Source organism: Scyliorhinus canicula, chromosome 18, assembly GCF_902713615.1.
Source record: "Scyliorhinus canicula chromosome 18, sScyCan1.1, whole genome shotgun sequence".
Lineage (NCBI taxonomy): Eukaryota > Metazoa > Chordata > Chondrichthyes > Carcharhiniformes > Scyliorhinidae > Scyliorhinus > Scyliorhinus canicula.
In genome coordinates this window covers 97,885,627-97,907,869 of record NC_052163.1, presented here as the reverse complement: position 1 = coordinate 97,907,869, position 22,243 = coordinate 97,885,627, and the positions used below count along the sequence as shown (strand labels likewise).

At 46.3% G+C, this 22,243-nt stretch overlaps 1 protein-coding gene across 1 annotated transcript in view; it reads right to left on the bottom strand.

Moving 5' to 3' along the window:
* lonp1 (lon peptidase 1, mitochondrial) overlaps nucleotides 1-17,461 on the bottom strand; it is a 65,518-nt gene extending 48,057 nt beyond the window's left edge. The window contains exons 1-8 of the mRNA XM_038776511.1: nucleotides 16,953-17,461; nucleotides 12,729-12,817; nucleotides 11,340-11,459; nucleotides 9,847-10,084; nucleotides 9,177-9,238; nucleotides 7,059-7,188; nucleotides 2,182-2,265; nucleotides 1,518-1,738 (exon numbers count right to left, since the gene is read on the bottom strand). Of these exons, the coding sequence (XP_038632439.1) occupies nucleotides 1,518-1,738; nucleotides 2,182-2,265; nucleotides 7,059-7,188; nucleotides 9,177-9,238; nucleotides 9,847-10,084; nucleotides 11,340-11,459; nucleotides 12,729-12,817; nucleotides 16,953-17,432 (1,424 nt within the window). The 5' untranslated portion in view covers nucleotides 17,433-17,461. The remainder of the gene's footprint in view (nucleotides 1-1,517; nucleotides 1,739-2,181; nucleotides 2,266-7,058; nucleotides 7,189-9,176; nucleotides 9,239-9,846; nucleotides 10,085-11,339; nucleotides 11,460-12,728; nucleotides 12,818-16,952) is intronic.
* Between the last annotated feature and the right edge of the window lie 4,782 nt (nucleotides 17,462-22,243).

Sequence of the window (22,243 nt, the reverse complement as noted above, 5' to 3'; positions counted from 1 at the left end):
TGTGGACAAGGATGGAGGCGGGCTCTTGCGGGGGCAGGGGGGGGTCAGTGTTGCAGGCGCTGACAACAGCGCCTCTCCCGAAGTAGTCGGTGAGTTCAGTGGTGGTGGCCACGCTGAAAATCTGGAGGCAGTTTAGGCAGCATTTTAGTTTAGGAGCTGGGTTGGGGGGAGGCTGATTAGGGGGAATCATGGGTTCGTGCCAGGGAGGATGGATGCAAGATTCCCGGGTTGGGATGGGAAGGGGGGGGGGGGGGGATCTGTTTCTGAGAGGGCGATTTGAGAGTCTGAAGGAGCTGGGGTGAGACGTTTGGGCTGGTGTGGGGCGAATGTTTCAGGTATATACAGGTGTGGGACTTTGCGAGGAAGTTCTTCCCGACAGCATCTGCCTTCTCGTTGCTGGAGGTGATTACTGCCAGTGGGGGGTCATCTCGGCAATTTATGGAAGGATTTTGGAGGAGGATGGGGTGTCCATGGAGGGGGTTAAGGCAAAATGGGTTGAGGGAATGTGGTGAGGTGCTGCGGAGAGTAAATACCTTGACTTAGTGCGTGAGACATTGGCTGATACAGCTGAAGGTAGTGTATAGGGCCCACCTTATAAAGTCTAGGATGAGCCGACTGTTCAAAGGAGTGGAGGATTGTGAGCGATGTGGGAGATGCCCTGTGAACCACGTGCGTATGTTTTGGTTCTGCCCAAAGCTGGAAAGGTTTTGGACGACAGCATTCAGCACCATTCAAGGGCTCTACATTTGGACGTTCCCCATGAAACCATATTCGGGGTGTCGGACCGGCCAGAGCTGCAGGCGGGTGTGGGGGCAGATGTTTTTGCTTTCGCCTCGCTGATTGGTCGCAGGTGGGTCTTGTTGGGATGGAGGCTAACTTCTCCACCCTGTGCCTCGGAATGAGGGGGGGGAACACCTGTTGGGAGATTTTGACCCTGGAAAAAGTGAAATTTGCTCTAAGGGGGCGAGTGATGGGTTCTACAATTGTTGGGGTTTGTTTATTTTGCACTTTGGGGCGTTGGTTACCGTTGATTGCTGGGGGGGGGCTTGGTGGGTTAGGGGATTGTTGCAAATTGTAAAAATGTTGAAAATTTGTGGAATAAAAATACTTACAAAGAAAAAGTAGGGATTATTGAGACCTGGCTACAGTAAACTCAGTGTTGGGAATAAAACATTGCAGCATACAAAGTATTTCGGAAAGATAGATAGGGAAAAAGGGAGGGGAAGTATTTGCATTCATTGCAGTTTCAAGTTTACTCTCATGGGCACATGCTCAATATTTCAAACCATTGTGACTATTCATATTGATTTAACTAGTCACCTGACCTCCCCCCCCACTACACTTCAACCCCTTAACAGCCCGTAACGCTGTTCCTACACAAGCATTTTAAACTTCAAGCTATGCATTTTTCATGCCTACAAGTAATTTAGAGCTCAAGAAACTTTGTTTCACTCTTAAAAACACCATGAGATATTTGATCCTGGAAAAATGGTTTTGTAAAACTCCAGTATTCTCACTTGAACTCAGAGGAATGATTATCGAGCAAGTTGAGTTTATTCAGCTCTTCATCAATGACCTCCATGACATGCTTTGGAACAATCAATTCCTTCAGTCGTTCCCGAAACTTCTCCTCAATGGCATCTTTATCTTCCTTCTCCAGCCCCAGCTCTTTCTTAATAATCTTTAGCTGCTCCTGGAGCAAGTACTTACGATGGGTCTGCTTGATTTTCTCTTCTACCTAAGAATTATGAACACATTCACTGAGCTTCACACAAGGTTCAACTTTGTAATTCACTAACATAATAATAGCAGATATGAAAATGACGCTTTTAGTCAGAACTTGTATTTTAAATGAAAACACAATCTAAATATTACTACGTTTTGTTGAAGAATCACATCAAAAATACATGGCAAACATGTATGTAAATACCAGGAGGGTCACATGTTCCATATCTATTCTCGATTAGTTAATTTGAACCATAGTGGATTCCACATTTGGCTTGAAGCTCAAAACATCGTACAAGTGAAGCTTTTCTCTACACTCAAAAAGGTAAGGACCAACTTTGCAAGGATCAACTCTAACAGTTACCTGATAAAAGGCAGGATGTTCAGAAGATTAGAAAGCAGGGGAACAAGGCAACAAAAGCACAAATAAATAAAATAAATGAAATGTCCAGTTACCTCTCGTCCAAGACGTTGTTGCAGTTTGCTCAATTCAAACTCTTTTTTCAACAGAGAGAGTGCCTTGTAAAGTCGATTTGGAATCTAAAAGAAAACAAAAACATACCCGACCAGGTTATTCGTTTGCAGGTTTTCTGCCACACATCTCCAATAAAACTATTAGGTCTGTATCTGCAGATCATTTAATTATTCCATAACTTGCCTTTAAACAAGACTTTACTAGTGGTGTGGAGCAGGCAAAGGAAAATAAAATTAAAAATAACTGCTTGGTAGTACAGAACTTGAGTATTGCTGAAAAAATACATTTCGTCAAAGCTTTTAATGTTCCACTCATTAGGACAAGTACAAAAATACCAATGTTGGGGGAAACAACAATTTTATACCGTGTAAGAAGAGGGTGTTGAATTTTTTAAAAATGGACAAACATGGTAAGAATGTCAAGACAATTATTGAAAGCTTGCTTCAGAAAATGTATTTTGAGACAGTTTTAAAAAGATGAAAAGACAAATGGAGAGGAGCAAAGGTTTAGGAGGGAAGTCCAGAAGGCAGAGTTAAGACAGCCATGACAAAGACTCTGCCATCCAATGTTGGAGTGAAGATGGAGGAGGAAGATGTGGATGACTGAAGAGTGCCAGAATGACCACAAGATGGAGAGGATTTCATTGGTGATGCAAGAACATGAAGGGATGGGGCGGAAGTGTGGGCTTAGGTGGGGTGCTCTTTCCAATGACCGGTGCAGACTCGATGGGCCGAATGGCCTCCTTCTGCACTGTTGATTTCATGATTTGTAGAGAAGGACATGAGGAGGGTGTCAGGGAATTGTGGAGAAGGAAGAAAGCGAATCAGTGAAAAATGAGTGGTCGATAACCAGGATAGCTGAGCAGTTTTGAATAAATTGAAAAATTATGAAATGTAAAGGATAGGAAGCCCACACAGGAGATTGTCAAATTTTGGAACTGCCTCAAGGTAGAGGGATCACCATTACATGGGTAGACCAATGAAGCCTGGGTTGTGCCCCTTTGAGCAGTGAAAGAGATTTGATAGAGGTGTATAAAATCGTACAGGGTTCACATAAAACTAAACAAAGAGACATTGTTGCTAAAGAATGAGAGGTGCCATGAGAAAAAAACTTTTTTTATGCATGGATAGGATTTGGAATGCACTGCTTGATAAAGATTCACAGCAGCATTCAAAGAGGAAGCAAATAGATATTAAGGAATTAAATATTGCAGGAATATGGGTAAAGGACAGGGGAGTTGGACTAACTGGATTGTTCTTCAAGAGTCAGTGCAAACTTGATGTGCTGAATAATCTCTCTCATATTCTATGGGCGCGATTCTCCGCCCCCCACGACGGGTCGGAGAATAGCGGGAGGGCCTTCCCGACCTCCCGCTATTCTCCCCCCCACCACGGCCGCCCCACGACACGAATCGCTGCTCGCCATTTTTTTACGGCGAGCAGCGATTCTCCCCTATCCGATGGGCCGATTTCCCAGGCCTTTACGGCCGTTTTCACGAACTCCAACACACCTGTGGGCACCGATCGCGGGCAGCGGGTCCGAACCCCGCGCACTCTTTGTTCCTCCGCCGCCCCGCTGGATCAGTCCGCGGGGCGGCTGAGGGGCATAACGGCCCGTGCATGCGCGGGTTTCACGCATATGCGTGATGACGTCATCCGCGCACGCGCGGGTTGGAGCCACCCAATCCGCGCATGCGCGGCTGACATCATCGTGCGCGTCAGCCGCCGTTACCCTTGGCGCACGGGCTTAGCGAAGTTCGCTAAGCCTGCGATGCCGAGGTTCACGGGGCCCCGCTGCTAGCCCTGACCGGGGAGCAGAATCGGGTCCCGGGAGAGGGCACGGAGGCTGCCGTGAAACACGGCCAGTTTCACGGCAGCCTTCACGACTCTCCGCATTTGCGGAGAATCGCGCCCTATATTTCCAGTAATTTTGATTTATTTTATTTTACGGCTGAGTTATTTTGAGGTGCTACATTTCTAAACACGGGGATAAGGAAAAAGCTACAGGCTGCAAAATTTGAATACATGCATTGAAGCCAGATGAGCTAATTTGTGAAATTCACAACCGATTACAATGAGGATAACAGTCTCCTTCTAGGACTGTTAGCCAGGGAGGCCCACATTCATCTTGAGATCAAGTGGCCTTTAAGCTTAAACCACAAAGAGGACAGGGGGAAAAGAGAGTTTTGGATTGGAAGAAGAAAAGTAGTCAGTTCAAGCCTATAGGGCAATTAGTATCAGGCAACTGGTCAGCATTGCAGTACGCAAAAGAGGCAAAAGGACACATGGGCAGTCAGGGAGGTTGTTAAAAGAGACTAAACTAGAGTCCTTGGACTGAATCAGAAAGTAAGATGCAATAGATCAGGTTTTAAGAACATAAGAACTAGGAGCAGGAGTAGGCCATCTGGCCCCTCGAGCCTGCTCCGCCATTCAATTAGATCATGGCTGATCTTTTGTGGACTCAGCTCCACTTTCCGGCCCGAACACCATAACCCTTAATCCCTTTATTCTTCAAAAAACTATCTATCTTTACCTTAAAAACATGTAATGAAGGAGCCTCAACTGCTTCACTGGGCAAGGAATTCCATAGATTCACAACCCTTTGGGTGAAGAAGTTCCTCCTAAACTCAGTCCTAAATCTACTTCCCCTTATTTTGAGGCTATGCCCCCTAGTTCTGCTGTCACCCGCCAGTGGAAACAACCTGCCCGCATCTATCCTATCTATTCCCTTCATAATTTTAAATGTTTCTATAAGATCCCCCCTCATCCTTCTAAATTCCAACGAGTACAGTCCCAGTCTACTCAACCTCTCCTCATTATCCAACCCCTTCAGCTCTGGGATTAACCTAGTGAATCTCCTCTGCACACCCTCCAGTGCCAGTACGTCCTTTCTCAAGTAAGGAGACCAAAACTGAACACAATACTCCAGGTGTGGCCGCACTAACACCTTATACAATTGCAACATAACCTCCCTAGTCTTAAACTCCATCCCTCTAGCAATGAAGGACAAAATTCCATTTGCCTTCTTAATCACCTGTTGCACTTGTAAACCAACCTTCTGTGACTCATGCACTAGCACACCCAAGTCTCTCTGAACAGCGGCATGCTTTAATATTTTATCGTTTAAATAATAATCCCGTTTGCTGTTCTTCCTACCAAAATGGATAACCTCACATTTGTCAACATTGTATTCCATCTGCCAGACCCGAGCCCATTCACTTAACCTATCCAAATCCCTCTGCAGACTTCCAGTATCCTCTGCACTTTTAGCTTTACCACTCATCTTAGTGTCATCTGCAAACTTGCAGTTGTGCAGTTTTTTTTCTACCTTGAAGAAAGAAACAAGATTAAGTGATGTCATGCGAGTGTCCCTTTAAGAAAGGCTTTGTTTTACCACATGGCTTGTAGCATTGCTTCAGTGATGTTATTTGTGGGTGGGCTGGGCTGTGGCTTTCAGGTGACAGTGCGTTTAGGGGTTTCGTTTTCATTTTTTGTTTTGTTTGTTTGGAGTGCAGAAGAAGAAGCACGGTGTTAAGCGGCAGGAAGTTTCCCTGTTTTCTTTTAAAGCTGTTCCCGTGAACTGAAAGCACATTGTGTGTGGAAACTGCCTTGCTAACCTTAAAGCTAGAGTTGCTTTCCGAAAGGAGCGTTGAATATGCTGGTTGGAAACTGGACCATAATCTCAGGGAAAGAACCAGTCCCATTCAAGTGAGATTACAGTGTGCTGGGCCATGCCCTTGAAAGTGGTTTTGATTTTATTGGATTGGAACAGCTAAGGGGGATGCATTAAGAGTTATATACGTAGATTACTGTAGTTGTTGTGTTTTTTCATGTTTGTAATTGATAACAAATTCTTGCTAAGTGTTTTATATATGTTAACTACATTCTTATAATAAACTTTGTTTTGATAAAAGCGCCTAGGAAGCCAAATTCAACATAAAAGTTATCGGTCAGGTGAGCTTCATGATACACTTTGTTTCCAAGCCCTGGCCCATGACAATGATGCAACTGAAATTTGTTTTGAGAGTTAGAACGAATGTGGCTTTAAAAAAAATTAAATTTAGAGTACCCAATGATTTTTTCCCCCCCCCAATTAAAAGGGCAATTTAGCATGGCCAATCCACCTAATCTGCACATCTTTGGGTTGTGGGGGTGAAACCCACGCAGACATGGGGAGAATGTGGAAACTCCACACAGACAGTGACGCAGGGCCGGGATTCGAACTCGGGTCCTCAGCACCGTAGTCCCAGTGCTAGCCACTGCACCACATGACGTTGAATGTGGCTTTTTAAGCCCATTTTTGGGTAGGGAGAAGATTTATGCGAAGGCCCCACTTGAACAATGTAGTTGAATCGTACAGAATCACAGAACTGTTACAGTGCAGGAGGCCGCCATTTGGCCCATCGTGTCTGCACCAGCTTTCCAAACAAGCATCATGACTTGGTGCCATTCCCCTGCCTTTTCCCCGTACCCTGTACGTAATCATCTTGTCTTAACAGCTGCCTAAAATGGCATAACAAGCTGCGCCTTTGCATCAAATCATTATGGTGGTTCAAGGCAGAAGCCCATCATCATCTTCTCTGGTCAACAAGGAACAGGTAATAAATGCAGATCTTGCCAGCAACATCCACATTCAGAGAATGAACGTACAATGTGACTTCTTCAAATAATTGAAATTCACAATACCCGAAATCACCTCTGCTGCTCCATATGCCACTTTTAAGAGCATTGATATAAAAGCAGCAGATTGCTCCTGTTTAAGTTTTAATCAATTCCTTACATACAACGATAAAATAACAAGGAAAATGGGAAACCTGGAAATAATTTTTCTATCTGAACAACCTGAATTGACATCTTACGTTGGTCTCCTCCAGCACTTCCTGTAGCTCATGTGATTCTGCACCTGTGAGCGCTGCTCCCATGTCACTCAAATAAATCGGGTTGTCCACCACCCTCTGTCCGGCCTGCATCATCTGAAGCACTGACTCTCTGGGAAAAAAAAGGTATAGAAATCAACATTTATTTTCATTCAATAGGTGACTGCAAATTAAAAAGCATGAATGTTCTAACAAATTATGGAGAAGGTGCACCAATGCTTGCAATGAAGCAACTGACTATGACTATTCACAACAATAACAGTATCTCATAACACATACAATGTCGCACTGGAGAATCACTTCCACTATTAGCTGCATAGGAGCCAACCGTTCTACTGACCTCATCTCTCTCATCAAAATAGCCAGTATTTCAGTTAGTGGCAAATAACAGCACTCACCGCTGACCTCAAAAGCCAGCTACACAGGTTGGGTGATCTCTGTGTAATAGATTTTCCCTTTCCTGATCTTCGTTTGAATCTGGCACCAAGTTGAGGGGATTTCCAGCACAGTGCCGTCATCAAGCAGAGTAAGCAGCAATTACCTTGATTATAGTCAGGGGGTACTTCAACAACACACAAGTGTAGAATCCATGACCGCAACTTCTGGATTTCCACATTTAACCGAGCATGTGCTCGGTTGCTGTCTGTTTCAGAGAAGTAATCACAGCGGATGCTGGTAGTTTTGCTGTCATTATTATCGTAAAGTCTAGCTTGGCATATTTATCAATGGCATGGATTGAAATAATTAAAAGGAATTCGTTGTCAAAATTAAATTTTAAAAATCTATGATCTATGAAATACACAATTTTTGCAGAGGTTGTTAATTGTCCCTGCAAACAACCATAATTGGACCACCTGCTTAAAGAAATCAAATATAAACCAGCTCCCTCCTTTCAAAACACAACCATCTTTTAAGTTGCCAAAGAAAGCAGTCAATTACTTACAAGAGGTAATTCATGTGTTTACCTGATGCAAATGGTATTGTCATTGCTAAGCTACATTACTCCTTGGTTCTTTTATGCTCCATATATATTGTTCTACACTTTTTTGTTAGAATCTACTACGTTAACTCATTCTCTCATAGGATCTTAAAATTGCTGAAGTCGGGCAGCAAGGTGGCGCAGTGGGTTAGCCCTGCTGCCTCACGGCGCCGAGGTCCCAGGTTCGATCCCAGCTCTGGGTCACTGTCCGTGTGGAGTTTGCACATTCTCCCCGTGTTTGCGTGGGTTTCGCCCCCACAACCCAAAGATGTGCAGGGTAGGTGGATTGGCCATGCTAAATTGCCCCTTAATTGGAAAAAATGAATTGGGTACTCTAAATTTATTTATTTTTTAAAAATTGCTGAAGTCCTCACCTCCCAGTCTTTCTTTCTCCCTACAAACTATTGGATTTCAAATCCCAAACATGGCTTCACCTAATCACGACTTTTCAACTTAACTGCTCTTTCTGAAATGATAGTGGAGTCCTGGAATGCATATTTCACGTAAATCAGGACCAGTTTAGCTTAGCCAGCTGGGGCGAGATTCTCCGATAATCGGAGCGATGGCCGGGACCCGGCGCCAAAAACGGCGTGGATCACTCTGGCGTCGGGCCCCCTCAAACGTTGTGAAGTCTCCAGGCCCTAATGGGCTAGCAGCGGTGTGACGCCATTCGCGACAGCGTCACCCGCTGTGGAAGCGGCGCATCACTTGACGCCGGGCGCCGTAATTAACGGCGCTCGGCGTCACAGCACAAAAGGCGGCCTCTCTCTCCTCTCCCCTCCCCTCCCCTCCCCTCCCCCTCCCCTCCCCCTCCCCTCCCCTCCCCTCCCCTCCCCCTCCCCTCCCCCTCCCCTCCCCTCCCCCTCCCCTCCCCCCCCGGAAGATCTGCCAACATGGCTGGCCACTGCGCAGCCCCGAGGTTCCAGGAGTGCGACATCGAGGCGCTCCTGGACGCTGTGCAAGAGAAAAATGGGAAAGCAGCCTTTGGTCATCTGGAAATATGGCGACTTTATCTCCCTATTTCATTTAGGTTAAATTTTTTAAAAACGCGTGAAAAGGCATGGACAGGAGATTGAAAATGATGCCATTATCTGATTAAGCACAAATGTTCAAACACTTACCTATAAAGTGGATTCAGAGCAATGATGTCACGTATTGTTTTCACAATTTCAGCTGTAAGTGCCTGTTAAGGTAAGTCAGAAATTATGTAATGTTTGTTCGTTGAGATGTGTTATTTCATATTGTAAAAGAATTAAACAACTAAAATGTGATTTGTACACTTAAACAAGCTTTACAATTTACAATTCTATGTAGATTATAGAAGAGTATACTATTGAACCACAGAGCAAGAACATTTCTGAAGAAGACCTCAGCCATGGAAGCAATTATAGGTCTCTCTGGGCTAGTAATGGAAGGATAAGTAAAATCAAAGTTCCTGTAATTAGTGCTTTTGGAGAAATAATGTTTGCAGATGTCAGGTGAGCACAAGATAAAGCTTGGTTCTAATACCTTCAATGGCCAAACACACTTGTTATGATTTCACTGGCATTTCCGCAATTTTCCAAAATTCTGGAGGCTGCTTGTCACCACAAATTCACATACAGCAAAACACTATCACTTCAGAAGCACTAAGAATGAGTTTATTTCCTTGTACCAAAATCTTTATTTGCTAAATAAATCATTAACTGAAGGAAAGTATGTTAAAGGCACTAACATGGGAACCCTGTATTAAGAGAACGCAACATACTAAAATTATTTTGAGAAGATTTGAGTTTCCCTTTTACAACTTACTTTGACTTCTTCGGTGACCTGAAATTCCTCATGGATGACATTTTCCACCTCTACCATCAGCAGTTCACCTATTGGAGGTACAAGTGACTGGACTGTCATATCCATCTCTGAGAGTTGGCCATCTGCTTCATCAATCCTTTCATGTTTTTGTTTCCTCTGAACTTTGTGTTGATTTTGATCAAATTCTGCAGGAACTGTTTCATCTGCATTTACTTCCAGCTGTCTGTTTAATTGGATTCTAGGAAACAAAATCAAAAAACTCTCAGGTTTCTTTAAATTCATTTTTACGGGACGCAAGCATCGCTGGCTGGGCCAGCATTTAATGTCCGTCCCTAAATGCCCTCCATTTCAGAAGGCCTTTGAGAGTCAATCACATTGTTGTGGATTTGGAGTAGGCCAGATTCGGCCAGATCAGATAAGGGCAGCAGATCTTCTTCCCTAAAGGGCATTAGTGAACCAGATGGGTTTTTATGACAATCGAGAATGGTTTCATGGTCACCAGTAAACCTTTAATTCCAGATTTTTATTGAATTCAAACTTTATAATCTGACATGCGGGATTTGAACCTGGGTTCCCAGATGGTGCCCTGGGTCTCTGGAGTACCGGTCCAGTGACAGTAGCACTGCTGCCCCTCCACATGGCTCAATACAGCCAAGAAAAAACATCACAGAAACCAATCAATTAAAAAGCAACAACCTTGGCTCAGTGGTAATACACTGTCCTCTGAATCAGAAGGTTGAATCAGGAGATTTCAAGACTATGGGACACAGCTGTAAAGTTAAAGAGACCAAAATAAATGAGGAAATTTAAATAATGCTTTTTTCTAATAATTGTGGAATAAACCCCAAAGTGATTTTGGAACAGAAGAGGTCATTCAGAAAAGGGACATCATGCTAAGGAAACTGATTGATAAGGAAAGGTAATCTAGTTCAACCATTAGTTTCTTACCCCAAATTTTTATTCATTATGTTCTTGTATTTGAAGAGATGAAAAAAAATGAAATGAAAATCACTTGTCACAAGTAGGCTTCAAATGAAGTTACTGTGAAAAGCCCCTAGTCGCCACATTCTGGCGCCTGTTCGGAGAGGCTGATACGGGAATTGAACCGTGCTGCTGGCCTGCTTTAAAAGCCTGGTCTGCTTTAAAAGACAGCTCTTTAGCCCTGTGCTAAACCAGCCCCAATAATCCTAATGCAATTCATTTTAATACCTCTTGTACTTATTCTACAGTCTGCCAGAATTACTGAATAAGCCCAATTGCAGATTGAATTTAACCAGGAATGTAATTATCATTGATGGTGACCAATTCCATATAAATTTTATTTAACTGTGCAACTGGGGGAAATGATATATCAAAATATAATCCACACTACTTGACATGGATGGAAGAACGGTTTATGGTACCTCAGTTAGTAAACGAGAATTGTAAAAATTCAAATGTTCAATTCTTTATATGGTTAGAAATCAAGGAACTCAATCTGATGTCCAACTTACCTCCTGTGTCCCATTACAATCATCCGCAATCTGTCTCCCAAATCTTGCATCTCATGGATCTGGACGAATGTTCCTATCTTGTAAATCTCATCCAAGCTTTCAACTGCATCAGATTCATTGCTGTGGGTTTAAATAATTAAAACAACACTTAGTAATGCTGCAGGTTTCTCGGTTTCAAATTATTCTTTCAGACCAAAAGAAAGCCACAGTAGAAATGTCAGGACAGTTTGAAAATAAACCATTGGCTGCACCCTATTTACAAAGCTACTTTGTTTCTTTTCTTCATTTAAACACTGATTGCAAGTCAATTTAATCCAAGGGTCAGAGTCGGCATTAAGTGCCATTGAGCTAACAGCATTTTCCCTTAACTTTTACTTCTACTATTTTCTTACTTCCTCTCCTGAAGTCGTTGATAGTCTCACACCAATTCCCATGGGCCAATTTGCATGTGAGCTGGATGGTGTGTTAACAATTTTTCAACTATATTACTGAGGGCCAGAGTGAGGGGAGGGTTTACGGGCGGCAACACAACCAATTGTCCTCCATCGTACAGATAGAGAACTTTCCAGCAAGAATCACTGGATGAGGGTCAGGAATGAAAAACTAAAATTGATTTCCTCCCATCTCATCCAAGGCATTGAACACACTTATTGCAATTCGGCACCAATTAAGATCAGTCATTTAACACGGACCAAGGAACAAACATGGGTTTATTTTGGTCTGCCAGGCTACTCTAATTCACCGGATAAACTTACTGAGCCTTTAGGGGAGCCAACACAGTTGAAATCAGAATATAGAGCAAATTACTGTGCCTTATGTCTGTTAATATTAATTCTGTGTTCAAGGAGGAGCCAGTAAGTTAAGTTAAATAGAAAATAAAGAACGTGAAGAGTGACGGTCTATAGAATTTAATTGAAGATATGAAAGTGTTTTGTTCAAGATAGGTTTCATATCTGTGAATCTATGATCAGATAAACTATCTGTTCAAAAGGCTGACCAAATTGTAATATGACTGCTCAGAAGTTACTACACTGACCTCCTAAGTGCACATGTTTATTCTCCTGCATTGCTGACAATTATTATGATCCATTTTGTATTTTTACAGCCCATCAGAATCTTAGAATCATACAGCACAGGAAGAGGCCATTTGACCAACCATATTTGTGCCAAATCTTTGAAATCCAATTATTCCCACACAATGGTTTTCTTCCCAATACTCCAGTAAGTTTCAGAGTCAAGGTACCTGAACTGTAATTTCAACAGAACTGTAATTTCAAGAGAACTTGTGTCTAGTAATGCTGTTTTCTCCTTTAAACATTCCAGAAACCAGTGTAGTGTCTAAACACATTGATGTTAGTGCAAACTATCAAGGGCGCAAACATCACTTACTTGTCATCTTTTTTAAGAAATACGCCTGCGTATGGCTGAGCCAAACGTACTTTTCTTCTAAGGAGTTCCATTAATTTTTTATTCTTGACCTAAAAAGAGTGAATATTCATCTTACTGTAGTCACACGTTTTTCTTTAAACTTCAAGTATTTAAGACATGCAGTTTAATCTCAAAAGGAGAACAGCAACATTCCATTCCATTCATTTAATTCTAAAGATTGTCAACCACTTGTCCTCATAAGATATATTTGCACATGTACAGGTTAGCAAGCACATATGGGGTGTTCATCGTAGCACTTGCAGCAGTATGGCTTTACTAGATGCTAGATTACGCTTGTCCAACATGTGGCATAAGGGCAACTACCTGCAGGGGATCTGTCGGGCAGGCTGGCTGCTGGCAGGGGTGAGGGAGCAGCCAACTGGCAGAGAAAGGAGCCGAGAGGAGGGTGCAGGGGATGGGATTACCTTAAAGGTAAGCTGGAATTTGACCCTCTCACACTTTAATTATCATATATCACACTTGAATTATCACTGGGGAGCTGTCGGGACTCTTGGGAGGCATGGTGGTGCAGTGGTTAGCACTGCTGTCTACTGCGCTGAGGACCCAGGTTCAATCTCGGGTCAGTGTGTGTGGAGTTGGCACATTCTCCCGATGTCTGCATGTGTTTCTCCCCCACAACCTATAATATGTGCAGGTTAGGTGGATTGGCCACACTAAATTGCCCCTTAATTGGAAAAAATAATTGGGTACTCTAAAAAAATTTTCAAAGTAGAGTGCTCTTTCGGAGGGTCGGTGTCGACTTGATGGGCTTTATGGCCTCCTTCTGCACTGTAGGGATTCTATGGATCCTAACAGCTATTCTTCATGTGCGAGTCAAATGCTTTATCTGGCTATTTGCCCACAGGAGGCTTCACAATCCTCTCCTCACACAAGGAAAATGATCACTCCCTAATATTGGGAATAGTACAGTAAATTCAGCAGAAATCAAAGATCACACCAAGTACCTTCCCGATCTGCATAATTCAGAAGTACAAATCATAATGTATTTACCTGCATAACAATCTTGAATGTAATGTAATATATTCTAAACTATGGTATATTTGATAAGACAGCTTCATTGTTAAATTTAAATCAATGTTTCTTTGTTTTTTTCTTATAAATTTAGAGTACCCAATTCATTTTTTACAATTAAGGGGCAATGTAGCGTGGCCAATCCACCTAGCCTGCACATTTTTGGGTTCTGGGTGCGAAACCCACGCAAACACGGGGCTAATGTGCAAACCTCACATGGACAGTGACCCAGAGCCGGGATCGAACCTGAGACCTCGGTGCCGCGAGGCAGGAGGGCTAACCCATTGCGCCACCGTGCTGACTGAATTTAAATCAATGTTGTCAAATTATTTACATGCCAGCTCAGAATATTTTAGGCTGCACTGATGAACGAGGCAGGGATGTCCACTCTCCCCACTGATTTGCATCGGCTACAGAGCCGTTGGCGATGGCACTGAGAGCGTCAAAGGACAGTGGCTCGTTATATGTGGATGACCTACTCTTGTATATTTCTGACCCAGTAGGGGGGGAATTGGAGAAATTATGCGAATTGTAGGAGAATTTGGCAGTTTTCGGGATATAAATTGAATATGGGTAAGAGTGAGGTCTTTGTGATTCAGGCGAGCGGTGGTGGGGGGGGATGCCGTTCAAAGTGGTAGGAGGGAGTTTTCGATATTTGAGAATCCAGGTGGCGCGGGTTGGGAGCAGCTACATAAATTAAGTTTGCCCGGTTGGTTGGGCAAATGAAGGAGGACATTCAAAGGTGGGGCATGCTCCCATTGTCACTGGCGGGGAGGGTACAGACCGTAAAGATGACAGTTCTCCCGAGATTTTTGTTCATATACCAGTGTCTCTCGATTTTTATACCAAAGGCCTTTTTTTAAAGAGGGTCAATGCGCTGATATGGGAGTTCGTATCGGTGGGTATAACCCCACGAGTTAAGAAGGTGCTGTTGGGAGTGGAGCCGAGGGGAGGTGGTTTGGCCATACCAAATTTTAGAAAGTATTATTGGCCGTTAAACATAGCTATGATTAGGAAGTGGGGTAGTTGGTGTGGGAGCGGGTGGAGGTGGCATCATGTAATGGCACAAGCTTGGGGGCACTGGTCTCTGCCGTTCTCGCCGGCTCGGTAATCCACAAGCCCGGTGGTGTTGGCGGCTTTGAAGTGTGGAGATAATGGCGGAAGCATATAGGAGTGGAGGGAGCGTTGGTATGGACTCCAATTTGTGGTAACCACTGGTTTGCGCCGGATGGGGGGTTTCAGAGATGGCAGTGAACTGGGATTGAGCGTTTAGGGGTCCTGTTCTTTGACGGCAGCTTTCCGAGCTTGGAGGAGGAGTTTGAATTGCCAGGAAGGAATGGATTCAGTTATCTGCAGATGAGGGACTTTGCACAGAGGCAGGTCTCAACCTTTCCGCTTCTACCGCCTCAGGGAATACAGGACAAGGTAGTTTTGAAAGTGGGAGTGGGGGAGGGGAAGGTCTCGGAGATTTATAAAGAGCTCATGGAGTGGGAGGGAGTCCAGATAGGGGAGGTAAAGCGTAAATGGGAGGAGGAGTTGGGCAAGGAACTAGAGGCAGGTCTGTGGGAGAATGCTCTGAGTAGAGTCAACGCATCCTCATTGTGTGCCAGACTCAGCCTGATACAATTTAAGGTTGTCCACTGGGCACACATGACTGTGGCCCGGATGAGCAGGTTTTTTGAAGGGGTGAAGGACAGGTGTGGGGGATGTGCAGGAGGGCCCGCAAATCATGTCCACAAGTTTTGGGCACATAGGAAGCTTAGGGGATTCTGGCAAGGATTTGCCGATGTCATGAGTACAGTACTAAAGACAAGGGTGGCACCGAGTCCAGAGGGTGGAGATTCTTTTGGAGCATCGGAAGACCCGGGAGACCAGGGGGCGAGAGAGGCTGACGTTTTGGCCTTTGCCTCCCTGGTAGCCCAGGGACGGATTTTATTGGCGTGGAGGGACTCGGAACCCCAGAAATAGGAGGTATGAGTTAGTGACATGGCCAGGATTCTCAGGCATGAGAAGGTGATGTTCGCCGCGAGGATCGACGTTGGGTTCGCCTGGAGGTAGCAGCCGTTTTTGGACTTCTTCAGGGAAAATTGAGCTGTTAGCAAATATGATAGGGTGGGGGCGGGAGTGCAATAATTGAGGCTGTATCAGCGAGAGGATGAGGGGGGACTGGGGAACTGTGTGTAAGCCAAGTTGGCTGAGTATGGTTGTTGGTTGGGAAGTGTTATTCAGTGTGTTATTTTTGCATTCAAAATTGTTGTTAAAAAGAATCACAATGCCTTAATAAAATGTTTTTAAAACTATATTTACATGCTATCGCTTGTCTCCAATTTTGTTTTTTATTTGCTCATCAGTTGGGATGCTAAGCTTAGAGAGAGAGAATGGGAGGGAGGGAGAGTGTAGGACTGTTCATTTTAGTTGAAGACATTGCACAAGACCAGATAAATTATCTATTCACAAGGCTGGTCATAACTCACTTGCAGTCTCAAGGCTCTAGCCAAGGGTAATGATCAGCTCATCGACAAACAGGAACATCCCACTGTTCAAACAGAGTGGCTGTCCTCTTCTAGCCTCTCTGCTAACAAATAGCATCAGCAATCGGATTTAATTCTCAGCAACTCGCAATTGTTCTTGTCAACTGCGCATCTGATGCAACTCCATGCAAAGTTTACTTTGTACCGTATTGCCTCACACGCGAAACTTGCTTATTCAATGAAAGGCAGTGGATACAATCCCTCCCTGCTGGTGACAAGCGAGTAGTGTATTTTAAAATATGCGATATTGAATCGTGTATTAAAAATAAACAAAAAGAATTGGCCTTTAAGTCTTAAATTTGAAAATGAAAACACTGGAAACTATTAACTGCTTCAAAGTAGTCCAGTATGTAATTTTTCCCCTTTTAAATCCACTCAAAGAAATATTTTGCATCTAATGTTTATTTAATGTGCCGTTTTGTGCCGTGTACACTAATAATTATGCCAACGACGGATAGAAATTCTAAAATGAGCAGGTCACATGTATCAAAGCCGCTCTCTAAAATTTAGTAAAACCAAAAGAATCCCACCAGAGACATAGATTTAGCTCTAACTTGCTAAATTGACATTTCCTTCTACTTATCGGCATTACAATCGAAACAGCACGCCGCAGAATTCCTACCTCAACTATTTTAATAAATCTGGGGAACACAGGGTTCCTGGTGACTGCGATCAGGGGAACATTGGGGAAAACATCCGGCACGATCATGGGAGAGAGGGCGGTCATGGCAGGGGCCATGCCTGCAGCCCCTTCCCCCCCTCCACCATTCCCGGCCCCGTCCTCTACACCATCGTCGCCAGAGTGAACCGAGCCGCCACTGCTCTTCTCACTGAAGTCCTGGAAGCTGCGGGTCTGCTGGAACCGGGGGTTGGGTTGCAGTCGCGGGCTGGCTCTTTGGCCGTTGGCGCAGGCCGTCCTTGTCACCCTAGTTACCGTCCAGCGCCGACCACAGGCCTGCAAACCCTCAGGCGCCACCGAATGGAACCGTTTCGATGAGCGAGCGAGGCCATTCCGGCCGACTGGGCTAGAGCTGGTGACCGTGGCGAGAGATCGGAACACCGGTGTGCGACATACGAAGCCCAGCCGCATGTAGGCTGACATCTTGATTACAAATACTACATTCCCACAATGCATTACGGTGACCTCGCAGAGGTACTTCCAGAGAGAATGCTGATTGGCTAGATTCTGATAGGCTGCTGACCCTGGGGTCGGGGGGCATTCTCTTCAATGTGCTGATTATCCGCCAGGACCACCTAGCTTAATAACCGCCATTTACATTCACTTTGTCTTCCTGTGCGGGACATCTTCGGCAATCTCCACCTGTAGCTGGCCCGCTATCCAGCCAGACTGCTCAACGCCCCCCCCCCCCCCCCCCCCCCGCAACAATAGACCCTATTTCCAGTTCTCTAGCTTTGATGAAGAGTCATCCCGACTCCAAATGTCAGCTCCCTTCTCTTTCCACAGATGCTGTCAGCATTGTTGAGTAAGAAGTCTTACTCCTCAGGTGAAGGAGCAGTGCTCCGAAAGCTAGTGTTTGAAACAAACCTGTTGGACTTAAACCTGGTGTTGTAAGACCTCTTACTGTGCTCACCCCAGTCCAACGCCGGCATCTCTACATCATTGTTGAGGTTGCCCAGTATTTTCTGTTTTTATTTCAGATTCCAGCTTCGCATTAATTTGCTTTTATATCAGCCCGTCCCCATTCCTCCCACCAGTCCCCTTGTAGTAATACATTTTTTTTTCCTGTTTAGACTATGTAATTCTCTTCAAATCCACACTACAACTTTCAGGCAGTTGTACGCATGCTTGCTCGGTGACAAGTTAATCAGTTATGGGTGATTGTACCCCGTGTTAGCATCAAATTAATTAATCTCAACAAAAGTTCCCATTTTTAAAGGATGCAAACAATAAACATATCATAAAATCAAGACAACTTGTAAAATAAGAATATTCTTACATTGCCCTCAATGCACTCCAGTCTCTGTGGTGCGCACAGGTCACAGAAAACCCCCGAGGATATTACACCCACCTTGGCTATACAGTTCTGTGGTGAATGAGATTCACACGGCATTATAGTTACCAATGTCACTCTGTTCCAAGTATATACATGTATCAATATTGTAAGTGCAGTTGCACTACCTGACCACCAGGGGGAGTAGCTCTGGGAGTACTCGAGAGTTTGTACTGGGCTCCCCTTGGCTCCGCCCAGAACTCCTCCCCCGGAGCTGCTGTATAAAGATCCGTGCCACAGAGTCAGCCAGCCAGTTCATCGGGAGCTTGCTGTGCGGGATGTTTTCGTAGCGGGCCTTAGATCTAACTATGTGCACCAAAGACTGCTAGAAAAGGGGGCCCAGGACTTAGATACTACTGTGGAGGCTGCTACCACTATGGAAATCTCCTTCCGCAGCCTCACGTCGTTTCCTGCGGACCCCGCGACCTCATCATGGACTCCCGACCAACAATTCTCCCAGGCCTGTGCCGCACGGCCCCCCAGCTACTGCGCTGCCAAAGCCAGTTACTCTGCGGCCCCAGCCAGCTACTCAGCTGCTCCAGCCAGCTACTCAGCTGCCCCAGCCTGCCATTTCTGTGGCCAAAACCAGCACCCGCGGCAGCACTGCCCAGCCTGATCCGCGACCTGCAGCAGCTGCGGGAAGAAAGGCCACTATGCCAGAGTGTGCCTCGCGAAAAGGGCCCCAGTTTTTAACTCCCCAGTAGAGAGAACAAATCGCTCCCAACACCAGCGGACTCCGCCCCCTCCTGCCACGTGCGATCCATGGGGGCCACCACCTTGGTAAACCCCCACCATGCGGCCGGCCACGCGTGACTCATGGGGGCCAGATCAACGGGTACAGCACGCCATGCCTCTTTGACTCCGGGAGCACCGAGAGCTTTATACACCCAGAGCTGGTAAGACGCTGTTCGCTTCCTATTTTTCCTGTGAGCCAAACTATCGCCCTCGCTTCGGTCTCCCACTCAGTCCAAATCCAAGGACGCACCGTCGCTACGCTCACAATTTGAGGCGTTAGTTATTCAAAATTTAAACTTTACGTCCTGACTGACCTCTGCGCGCCACTCTTATTAGGCCTGGATTTCCAGTGCAACCTCAAGAGCCTCACCCTCAGCTTCGTCGGGCCCCTGCCCCCACTCACTATCTGCAGCCTAACCACACTGCGCATCTAACCCCCTCCTCTCTTCGCCAATCTCACTCCAGATTGCAAACCAGTAGCTACTCGCAGCAGGCGATACAGCCTACAGGATAGGGTCTTTATCCGATCGGAGGCCTGACGGCTGCTCAGTGAGGGGATCATAGAGGCCAGTAATAGTCTCTGGAGAGCTCAGGTGGTGGTCGTCAAGACCGAGGGAAAATTTTGCATGGTCATCGACTATAGCCAGACAATAAATCGCTTTATGCTCCTAGACGCGTATCCCCTCCCCAGAATTGCAGACATATCGGCTATTTTCCACGGTGGATCTGAAGTCTGCATACCACCAGCTCCCAATCCGCCCGGAGGACCGCCACTACACGGTGTTCGAGGATGATGGCCGCCTCTTCCATTTCCTCTGGGTTCCCTTCGGCGTCACTAACGGGGTTTCGGTGTTCCAACGAGCAATGGACCGAATGGTGACCAGTACGGGCTGCGGGCCACATTTCCGTATCTGGACAATGTTACCATCTGCGGCTATGACCAGCAGGACCACGATGCCAACCTCCACCGTTTTCTCCAGACAGCACAGAAATTAAACCTCACTTATAACAAGGAGAAATGCGTTTTCCGCACAAACAGACTGGCCATCCTCGGCTACGTCGTGGAGAACGGAGTCCTGGGCCCAGACCCTGACCGCATGCGCACCGTCTTAGAACTCCCCCTACCTCATTGCCCCAAGGCACTCAAACGGTGCTTGGGGTTCTTTTCATACTACGCCCAGTGGGTGTTGCGCTAACAATTGCACACAGAAACATGAAACGGTACAAAAGAGGCTTTATTACCGTGAGATGTTATTACGTCAAGTGGAGCTATAAAATGGCAGCTAAGGAGACCTCATGGACATTTATACTGCTCCTGTGGGCGGAGCTAGCTGGCAGGGGCTTACCGACAAACTATGCAGGGGCTTACCGACAAACCTGTAATAGCCGGTACTATTGTACATCCCCTAATAGAGGTACATACATATATATACAGTGGTATTACCACATTCACCCCCTGTTAAGAATAAGTCTGGCGGGGTGATGTGAAACTATAATACATAAGCAGTGATTTATTTACAGAGGGGGGGAGAAAAAAATCAGGTGTCCATCTTGCAACCCGGTGCCCGTCATAGGTTGAGTCTGACCGACGGTCTGACGGTTCGTTGAGAGCGACGCAGCAGCGGTGGCGACTTCTGCACAGGTGGTGTCGACGGCATCGGTGGTGGCAGTGTTGGTGCTGGCCTGTGGCTGGACGACTCCGGGAGCGTGCCAAAATCTTCCATGTCCTCTAGTGTGGGCAGTGGTACGAGGGATGGACCTGGTGGGGCTGATGTTGGGGTGCCGGGGAAAAAGAGGGTGGCGCGTGGGTGGGGAGGTGTGTGGGCGTGGGATCGGCACCTGAGGGAGCCAGGTCGCTGAGCGAGACTGTATCTTGGCGGCCGTCGGGGAACTCCACGTAGGCATACTGGGGGTTTGCGTGGAGCAGGCGTACCCTGTCCACCAGAGGGTCTGCCTTGTAGAGTCTGACATGCCTACGAAGTAGGACGGGCCCTGGAGCTGCGAGCCACGTCAGGACGACACCCCGGATGTAGACTTCCTAGGGAAGGTAAAAACACGTTCATGGGGTGTGTTGTTAGTAGCGGTGCACAGCAGTGACCGAATGTAATGGAGCACGTCAGGGAGGACCTGCTGCCAGCGAGCGGCTGGGAGGTTCCTGGACCGTAGGGCAAGCTGGACGGCCCTCCATACCATCCTATTCTCCCTCTCTACCTGCCCATTTCCCTGGGGGTTGTAGCTGGTCGTCCTGCTGGAGGCGATAGCCCTGCTGAGCAGGAACGGACGCAGCTCATCGCTCATGAAAGAGGATCCCCTGTCACTGTGTATGTAGTCAGGGGAACCGAACAGGGCGAATATTGAATCGAGCGCTTTGATGACGGTGGCAGACTTCATATCCGGGCATGGGATGGCGAAGGGGAACCTAGAGAATTCGTCGACTCACTAAGGATGTAGCTGTTGCGGTCGGTGGAGGGGAGGGGCTCTTTGAAAACCACACTGAGGCGTTCAAAGGGGCGGGACGCTTTCACCAGGTGCGCGTGGTCTGGCCGGTAGAAGTGCGGCTTGCACTCCGCACAGACCTGGCAGTCTCTGGTGACTGTCCGTACTTCCTCGACGGAGTAGGGCAGATTGTGGGCTTTGACAAGGTGGTACAACCGAGTGACCCCCGGATGGCAAAGGCTCTCGTGCAAGGCACGGAGCTGGTTCACTTGTGCGCTGGCACATGTACATCGGGGGACGGCGTCTGGGGGCTCGTTGAGCTTGCCGGGGCGATACAAGATCTCGTAATTATAGGTGGAGAGCTCGATTCTCCACCGCAAGATTTTATAGTTTTTGATCTTGCCCCGTTGCGTGTTGTTGAACATGAAGGCAACCGACCGTTGGTCAGTGAGGAGGGTGAACCTCCTGCCGGCCAGGTAATGCTTCCAGTGCCGCACCGCCTCAACGATAGCCTGGGCCTCCTTTTCAACAGAGGAATGTCGGATTTCGGAGGCATGGAGGGTGCGGGAAAAGAATGCCAGGGGTCTGCCAGCCTGGTTTAGAGTGGCGGCAAGGGCGACATCTGAAGCGTCGGTCTCTACTTGGAAGGGCAGTGTCTCGTCTACTGCGTGCATCCCGGCCTTGGCTATGTCTGAGCGAATACGGGCGAAGGCCTGTTGTGCCTCGGCCG